Genomic DNA, 9,124 nt, shown 5'->3' with positions numbered 1-9,124 from the left:
AAAGGATGGGAAAAGGTACCATTTATGCATTAAACGCTCACCACTAAACAGCATGTAATGTAATGTAGTTCAAACTAAATGTATTTGTTGTACATTTGGCAGAACTTTGTGGCTTCGTACACTGAGGATTCAGTTTGGATTGGTTTGAATGACAAACAAACTGAGGGTACCTGGCAGTGGGTTGATGGATCTTCTCCGTCTCTGACGTAAGTTTTATTCCTTTATTTCTTTTGTGGTTCAGTGTTGAACGTTAAAAAATATGGATTTTTCTTAGTTTACACTTTGGCTTCTGTTTTGAGGAATATTTGACGCACGAAGACAATAAAAAATTTGTAAATTTTTATTAATATTTATTTTCGGATTATTACCCTCTTTATTTTTCTTAGTCCATAAGAATAGACTGGACAGAGATAGAAATATGCTTCAAATCAAGCATGTTGTTTAAGACTGAGAGCTTTAAATCTTACTCCTGAGCAAAGTTTTAACAAAGCCAAGAATTAACCCCAGTAATTAGTTCAACAATCAACACGAATGAGCTAAAGTAGTATACTTTAGATGTGTGGGGACAAACATCTATGCAAAAAGACGATGTTGATTAGCTTCAGATTAGCTCAGAAGCATGTAGCTTCATGAAATGGTTCTCTGTGGTCGAGCAACCGCATCCAAGACTTAGAGTCTGTCTACACTGAGACGATTTTAGGTGGAGACACAAAGGTATTTTGTTATTTATGCTGCGTGTCCCTAAAGTAATTCCTTTGTTTTTATTCCTTCATAACATAAGGTGATTACGGTGATTCTCTTTTCTTTAATGTTCAGGTTCTGGTGGAAGAATCAGCCTGATAATGGCGGTAAAGGCTCTGGAGCTGTAGAGGAAGACTGTGCACTCATCAGAACTGATGACTTGTGGAACGACCTTCAATGTTCTCAGTCTCTGCACTGGATCTGTGAAAAAGAAATGACACAGATCATCTAAACAAGCATTTTAACTGCTTTATAGCACAGACCAATATGCCATTATGATCTGTTATTAAATAGACGCAGCTTGAAGTGGCTTTTTCAAGCATATTGTTTAATTTTGTATGTACATGTATATGTTAATAATCAGAAACATTCCTTACGAAACTTGACCCATTTAAAAAAACTAAACATCACTGGTAGAAAAATCAGCAATTGGTGGAAACGTTTAAGTAAAAATATTTGAACTATTAATCTATTAATATGATTAGTTTTTAAAAATCCTTTCCAACAATCTAACATTCATTATACAATCAGTTATGATGTCTCCTCTGCTCTGATCCGTCTGTTTAGTGGCATTAAACGGATGCATGTTGTAGCAATATCAATATTTTACAGGAAGTTACTACTTCAAGGAAGAAGATTAAATCTGCTGGTGTTATTTTTGAATTTTGAATGCAAGTCTTGCATTTATATAATAATGCTTTTTCAGGATTGCTCAATAAAAATATGTATTTCTATGTCATATGCAGTAATGCTTCTGTCTGATGCATTTTCTTCCATTTCCAATAATCAACAAAATCAGTGTTTTGAATGTTACCCATGCACACTGCTTTAAAAAAAAAAAAAAAAACATCTGTACCTTTATCTTCAATAACTTTACAAACATGTTTAGCTTGCAGGAATACTTTCTCCAACACTGGCCTCCAAAATGTTTGAAAAAGTTGGACATTTTCAATTCATTTGTTTTCTCTCTCCTTTTTTAACATTTCTAGGTGTTTGTCTGGAGGTCTGTCTGTGCCCCTCAATGATATTTAACAAACAAAAACAGTTTGGCTAAATAAGCTGCTCTGGCTAAAATAATTATTTTTATTAACCGATTCTCATCCTTTCCTTGCCTCTGCCTCCATGTCCTTATGCATCAAAACTTCTGCTCTCTTTCAAAGTCTCTGTGCTCTCTCAAATCTTTACCACATATGTCCTTAGTTGTACCCGACCCATTGTGGGTGGAGAGACGGGCGTGAAACTGGGCCCTCCTATCAATTGATTGGGCATAAATATTTTTTTCAACATAGACCCATTTGTTAAATGAAACGCAGGTCCAACATGTAGTGGCACTTTGGCAAAAAAAAAAAAAGGTTTGGGTCACATTTTCCTTCTTCGGTGACGGTGCCATCCTCTGTCTGCACAAACTCTACCAGATAAACACACTTATTTTCAAGTAATTTGCTTCAGTGTAAATCCTTTTTTAGTAGTTCACCACATCTTCGTCTCAGTTCACGACTTGTGTGAATTAAATGTGAACAGCCCAGAGTTCACACATCTCAAAACCAGACACACACTCTTTGTGCTGATGCACTTCGGTCTTGTCAGTAAAATCTTTTTTTTTGTGTGTCTTTTTCACATCTACTGCGTTTGTTGGTGAACAGCTTAGAGCTGCGATGGTAAAGTTTTAGTGCAGACTTTTACTCTGTGCGACTTACTTCCTCAAACTTTGATTCTAACACCATGTTGTCCCACAGCGCTCCAACCACACTCTCATAGTATTCAGTTTGGCTGCTGGTTGCAGATCTGGCTGGAAAGACAATATTCAGCTTCCTTTTCAAGCAATGGAGGATATATATGTTAATGTTCAACGTGTCAAACCTGTTCCCCAAATTCCTGCACCAAATTACCCAGGTAAGTATGACATAATCCACAGAAACAAATGTGTTTAGTCATTATTTTTCAGTAGAATCATGTGTATTTTTTTTTAAATCTTTGCTAAGGTTCAAGCAGCTCTGAGAAGAGGCTCTATTTAGGTATTATTATTGCTTTTGGGCTCCTTAATGTTTCCCTCCTGGCTGGACTGGTCGTCCTTGGTGTCTACTGTGAGTCTGACTGCCTTTGGTTTATCCTCCAACTGTCTTTGGCCTAGTTATGAACCTTTTGCTGCTGTCTTTTGGATTTCTTCAGCCTCTTTTGATTAAATCTAGTCAAAATAACTACTTCTTGAAATGGCATATTTCACCAATTCAGTGGTGAAAACTATTTAAGATGTGAAAGTTTACAACGGAAGAACAGCTTGTTTCCAGTTTGAACATTTCTGATAAGTGAGAGCTGAAAGGACATGCTGCAAAACTTTGTTGGAAAAAGTCAGAAAGCATCGCCTCAGTAGCAGAAGCTTCATTTTTTGTTTTTTGTTTTTGTTTTGAAAGAGGTTAATGTCATACCAAAGTCAGTCCCTGGTCTGCTGCATGTCTTTCTTTGTACTGGTTGTGTGCTAATTTCCTTAAACTGTCTTCCAGAATGACATAATGTGGGACTTTAGCTTAAATATTATGTGTGCTCAAATTTACTACATGTATGTTTTTTTTTTTTTTTAAAGCAACATATTCTGCTGTCTGTAGATCATAACACAGGTGATATGGCAACAGGTCTCAGCGCCAGTGGCAATCAGACCGAGTGTCAACAGGACGACAATAAGAGGTTGTCATCTCTGATTGAGGAGAGAAACCAGCTGAATGCCAACCTCACTGCAATTACTCAAGAGCTGATGAAGCTTCGAGGTTCGTCCAGACAGCTTCACTTCTTTCATGATCGTGTTCTGGTACTGGACGCCGAGGCTGATTGGTGATGGGAACAATTTTCCGAAGAGGAATTGTCGATTAATGATTTATAAGATCTAATTGAGTTCCAATCGACGTCTGCTTGGGCCTGGTTTTAGTATTGTAGTCTCACAGCAGATATATTACCTTGACACTAACAAAGACACATGGGGACAGGTCATCTGGAAAATGATGGACAGGGAGAGCCTGACTAAAACTACCTGGTTGCCAGACAAATTTTGGGATTTGTTTTGTCATTGTTTACATTTATGTCGCAGCGATCAGCTGATGCTGTCACATAGAAACGGCGATCACTCCCCTAAGACGCGTAGAGGAAATAAAATAAAATTCCAAAAGAAATTAGCAACGCGCGGTGATTTGGGTAAGAAACTTTAATCTGATTACTAGATTTGAATTAGCAATGCGTTAGATGACTCGTTCCTGAAAAAGTGGTCTGATGTCAGTGTGACTCGTCACAAAGTAACAAAAGTAACACTGACATCGCCGATAGTCTGGTCACCCTGAAGTAGAGTCAGATCATTCAATCAATCAATTAAATTTTATTTGCATAGCACATTTCGCTTTACATAATTAAAAAACAAAATAAAAACAGCATGTGACATTGAATAAACAGTAAGAAAGAGAAAGAGAAAATATTAAAAAAAAAAGAAAAGATAAAAACGTACTTTTGTTACGGAATTTAAGCGCCTGTCGTCGCCGGACTCCGCCGTCCGATTAACACGGGTATTATCCAGGCCCCGTTGCCTAACAGGACAAGGTCTCCTTGCAGCACCAGGCTCCGTCCACCTGTCACGCGAATTTTTGCGCTAGGACTTTGCTGTCCTACTCGGATTTTTGGGCATTATTTTTACCTGTTAAGAGTCTAGAATTTACAGGCTTTTACTGAGCGCGCAATGACAATCACTCGCCACTTTTACATAAATAGATAAAAAGTAAAGATAAAAACATTAAAAACATCGAAGACATCAAAACCCGCACTGTAACCCTAATTTAGCCATAAGCAACTCTAAACAGGTGGGTTTTAAGTTGAGATTTAAAGGCTCTCAGTGTTTCAGCTGTTTTACAGTTTTCTGGAAGTTTGTTCCAAATTTGTGGTGCATAGAAACTGAATGCTGCTTCTCCTCGCTTGGTTCTGGTTCTGGGGATGCAGAGCAGAACCAGAACCAGAAGATCTGAGGGGTCTAGACGGTTGGTACAGCAGTAACAGATCTTTAATGTATTGTGGTGCTAAACCGTTCAGTGATTTATAAACTAACAACAGTATTTTAAAGTCTATTCTCTGAGCTACAGGGAGCCAGTGAAGGGACTTTGAAACTGGTGTTATGTGCTCTATCTTCCTGGCTTTGGTGAGAACGCGAGCAGCAGCGTTCTCGATCAGCTGCAGCTGGAGGATTGATTTATTAGTTAGACTTGTGAAGACGCTGTTGCAGTAATCAATGCGGCTGAAGATAAACGCATGGATGAGTTTCTCTAAATCAGGTGACTCAGGAATGAAGATGGCGGAGTCAAACCAGAATGGGAAAGAAAAATGGTCCAAACAAAGTCCGGTGTGGGATGCAAAATGCATTTTATCCGATTCTGTTTTGAAATATAAACACCTGACAAACTCCTTAAGAATCACCTTCATTCAGCCGAGCTGCATGACGGAGAAGAGTCGGCTCTATTAAAAACATCTATGAGTTAACAACTTTCTATTTCTATTCAGTGTCCTAATAGCTCCCTGTGTCGAAGTTTAGAAAGGTGACAAAACCACATTTTCTATTTATTTGGTCAGTATTAAATAGAACGGACACGAAATACAGATTTTTTTTTTTAGCATATTATGAAATTTTAGCCATTCGTGTTATTGAAAGACTGTCAGGCCTCTCGATACAATAGAAAACTCTGATTGTTTTTTATTCTTTTAGAGTCAACATGTCCCACAGGATGGATAATGCCCGGCGTTTCTTGTTACTATTTCTCTAACGAAGCCGGTTCCTGGGATGAAGGCAGGAGGGACTGCATTCGCAGAGGAGCAGATCTGCTAGTGATGAACAACGCAGAAGAGAAGGTGCTGCGTTCTCTTTATTAGTCAGATACATTTTATTTGTGTGCAAAATAAGTCCTTAAGTTTCTTAAATCTTTAATGTTACGTCATATGCTCTTCTATTAGGGAAAAAAAAAAGTAATGCAAGCATTCACACCTCTTGAATGTTCAATATTTTTGTCCTGTTAGAGCATAAATGTCAGGGTGTAATTCTGGGTGTTGGTGTCATCGACACTTAACCAAAGTAGCACATGACTGAAGTGTTAGTGAAGTGATGCATGGTTTGCTCATTTCTTTGCAACTAAAATCTGAAAGTGCAGCGTAGCTATGTTTGTATTCTGAGTCGATACTTTTTAGAGCCAGTCGTTTGGTCCAATTACAGCTAGAGGTCTTTTGAGGTACGTCTACCAGATTTAGACGATTATAGACTGAGAAGGACACAAGTGTATCGCCGACCGGTCTGCTGTGTTCCTTGTTTGTTTACTAAATGTTTTACCACTGCAATTAAATCACATAGAAGTTGAGGGGGTCTAAACTGTTCAGTTGTTTTTTTTTTTTTGTCTTCTTAGAACCAGGTATCATTTCCCTTTTACTTCACAGTACTTTGTGTTTGTGCATCACAAGACAACCCTATGAAATACATTGAAGCTTGGTGTTTTTATAAGATAAACTGTAAAAAAAACAACAAAAAAACAGAAAGAAATAAAGGTGCTGAAGCTGAGGCTAATTTTGTGTCGTAAAGTCAGTCAGTTTGGTCTGTATAATAAATTTTTAAATGATTAAAATGAGTAAAAATAAATAAATTAAAAGGGGGAAAATGTGGGGGAAAAAAATGCATTTCTTTTTGTTGAAATAATTGATTTTTTTGCTCATATGGTCCACATAGACTTATTTGTAGACAGTATTTCAATCTGGAGAAACTCACATGGAGAAAAAACATCAGTTAGAAGGATTTATTAGACTGCGTTCTTTTTTTTGGCGCTCAGGCCCGGCTGAAGACGTTCGTGCTGAGCATCATCAAGCGATTTGATGATCGGCTAGGGCCGGAGCTCAGGGTAGTCTTATCCCCTGGGCCCGGACACTGGTGGTGGAGAAAAGTCTAGGAAGGAGGGAACACGGAGGTGCTCATCTGGATGAAGGTGGAGATGGGGAGGAGGTGGGTCAAAGCGCGGCTGAAAGCTGAAGAGCCCGGCTTTGTTGGTGCTTTTGAAGGAACTCTTGCGAGGAGATTGGCTGGAGTGGCTGAGCGCCGGTGCTTGTTGATTGAAGCGTGGGCGTGGTAATGGAAGAGGCCGGCGAGTTGATTTGAGTCTTCTCAGCTTGAATTTACACTTTTAAGGTTCCATTTGGCATAAATTCCTATAGGTTTCAAACACGTTACATAGTTTTGTGCCTTATTTGACAGACATTCCTTGCTGCACTCATCAAGCAGGAAGCTTGGATTGGTTTAAATGATAAAGAAACTGAGGGCTCCTGGAAATGGGTTGATGGAACCTCCCCAGAGTTCAAGTAAGTGATTAATTATTTGATTCAGTGATGATAGGGACAAACACAGACATGTAGTTTTATTTCTGTGCTTTAAAGCACAATCTCAGCTGTATGTTTGTGTCTGTTGTTGCGACGTATGAAACAAGGTCTAATTCTGTTTGTCACAATTTTAACAGGAACTGGCTGGGCTCTCAGCCTGATAATGGAGGAACAAGTGGAAGATGGGGTGAGGAGGACTGTGTATGTGTCAATAAGGACGGCAAAGCGTCTTGGAACGATTTTTCATGTGATGCTGCTAAACACTGGATCTGTGAAAAAGTACTGAAACTGGCTGTTTGAAAAAAAAGTCTGCATGTATAATGTTTTTGATTTTATTCTTGAGTTTTAAGTATTCCCTATCTAAAGATAAAGCTTTTATAAAGTGCTTTAATAGTCCTGCTTCTAGTTACAATGAATTTAAATTTTACAATAAACTCTATTTTCTGCTTTCTGCCTGTTCACTGTTTATTACAATTTCCAATGTCAAAAATAAAGAGGCGATTTGTGCACAGTAACCCACCTGCAGTATTAACAGGTGTCTGTCTGTGTGATTTAATGCTTCAGGTACTCAGCTTTATGTGAAATAAAGAGTGTAATTTGCAAGGAAAAGCAACATGACAGAGGAAGTATTCAAATTATTTGTTTGACAGAGATCAGAGAGCGCCATCTGCTGGAGTATGTAGTGATATGAAAACTGATGCATGTCAGATGATACTGAACGGGGCATTTCATATTCCAGTGAACAAGTAAAGCAAAAGAAAATCACCACTTCATGCAGAAAAATGCATGCAGACTGTGTCAGTTGGGGGTTTAGTAGTTGTAATATTGACAAATTTATTCATATTTGAGGATTACCTCACTGATTTCAGAGAACCATGTCTAGTATTGCTGTTAAGGAACTAGAACATAGAAATATGTTTATGTGCAGATAATGTTCTTATTCTGTCTAACCCAGACTGCAGTTGGTCTTTACATGCCCTGTATCTAGGATTAACTCACTACATAGGATTTTGACTAAAAATCTGGAGGTTTAGAGTCCTTGTCAAACGGTGTTTTGACTAAAAGTCTAAGGACTAACCCTCTGGGAAAGAAGCCCAGAGGGTTAGAGTCCCAATTGACGGTGTTTCAACTAAAAACCTAGAGGTTGGAGTCCTTATCAAATGGCGTTTTTGACTAAAGTCCCAGAAGGTTAGAATCACAGTTAAACAACATTTAACTGAAGTCCTAAAAGGGGTGCAGGTTTTAATGTTTTTTTCTTTTTTAATTTTTTTTTTTTTTTTTAAATCTTTCACTTTCTTGCTGTTTATTCAATGTCACGTCACATGCTGTTTTTTTTAATTATGTAAAGCACTTTGAAATGCCTTGCTGCTGAAATGTGCTATACAAATAAAATTTGATTGATTGATTGATTGACGAAGTACAAAGATGAAAAATGAAACAACAAAAATGACTCTTGGGACTCTTGGATGCACCCAACGACTTAGTTGTCGTTGAATCGTTGTCCTCCATGACGTGTGGGTTGTGTCTACATTGTGATGCATTACTTTCTCTGGTGAGGTCAGAATGAACGGAACACTTTTATTTTTCTGTATTATTTCATTACAGGATGAATGATCATAAGCTTTTAGATTTAAAGACAACATTTAAAAGCTTATAAACACACACTGACAAATTTCGTTGTCAGTTTAGGTAGAAAATTCTTATTTCACTGCAGATTTGCTGTGTTTACATTTCCATAATGGTTTGAATTGATGCAGATGAATTATGCTTGAGTCGTTAAATGATTATCTTCTAGTCTGTCGTTTCATACGACTAATTTAAAGGCATCACTATAACTAATACTTCAATAACTTAGGTATGAAGACATCAGAGTTATTCATAAATGAGGCATTTGGCTGGCTTTGCAGCATTTTGAAGTTTATGTTGGTTCAACAAGTTCTGTTATGGTCTATACAGACCATAACCCATTAGTCTTCCCGAACAGTATGTATAACCACAACCAGCGGTT

General features: G+C 37.9%; 1 protein-coding gene and 1 long non-coding RNA gene across 2 annotated transcripts; both read left to right on the top strand.

Annotated features, from left to right (window-relative positions):
- Positions 1–1,486, top strand: LOC106935839 (uncharacterized). Its single transcript, XR_001421983.1, has 3 exons — positions 1–15; positions 103–206; positions 817–1,486. It is a non-coding gene; the product is annotated as an uncharacterized LOC106935839 (long non-coding RNA).
- Positions 1,487–2,471: 985 nt separating this feature from the next.
- On the top strand, positions 2,472–7,567 carry LOC106935840 (asialoglycoprotein receptor 2-like). Its single transcript, XM_015016539.1, has 6 exons — positions 2,472–2,634; positions 2,724–2,825; positions 3,345–3,503; positions 5,471–5,613; positions 6,995–7,098; positions 7,254–7,567. Exons 1-6 carry the CDS (start codon positions 2,565–2,567, stop codon positions 7,414–7,416), a joined length of 741 nt encoding a protein of 246 aa, XP_014872025.1. The 5' UTR covers positions 2,472–2,564; the 3' UTR covers positions 7,417–7,567.
- Positions 7,568–9,124: the final 1,557 nt, after the last annotated feature.

Source organism: Poecilia latipinna, unplaced genomic scaffold (assembly GCF_001443285.1).
Source record: "Poecilia latipinna isolate Pla-1442-1.1 unplaced genomic scaffold, P_latipinna-1.0 Scaffold2032, whole genome shotgun sequence".
NCBI lineage: Eukaryota > Metazoa > Chordata > Actinopteri > Cyprinodontiformes > Poeciliidae > Poecilia > Poecilia latipinna.
The sequence above is the reverse complement of the archived record's forward strand: the minus strand, read 5'-3'. Positions and strand labels throughout refer to the sequence as shown.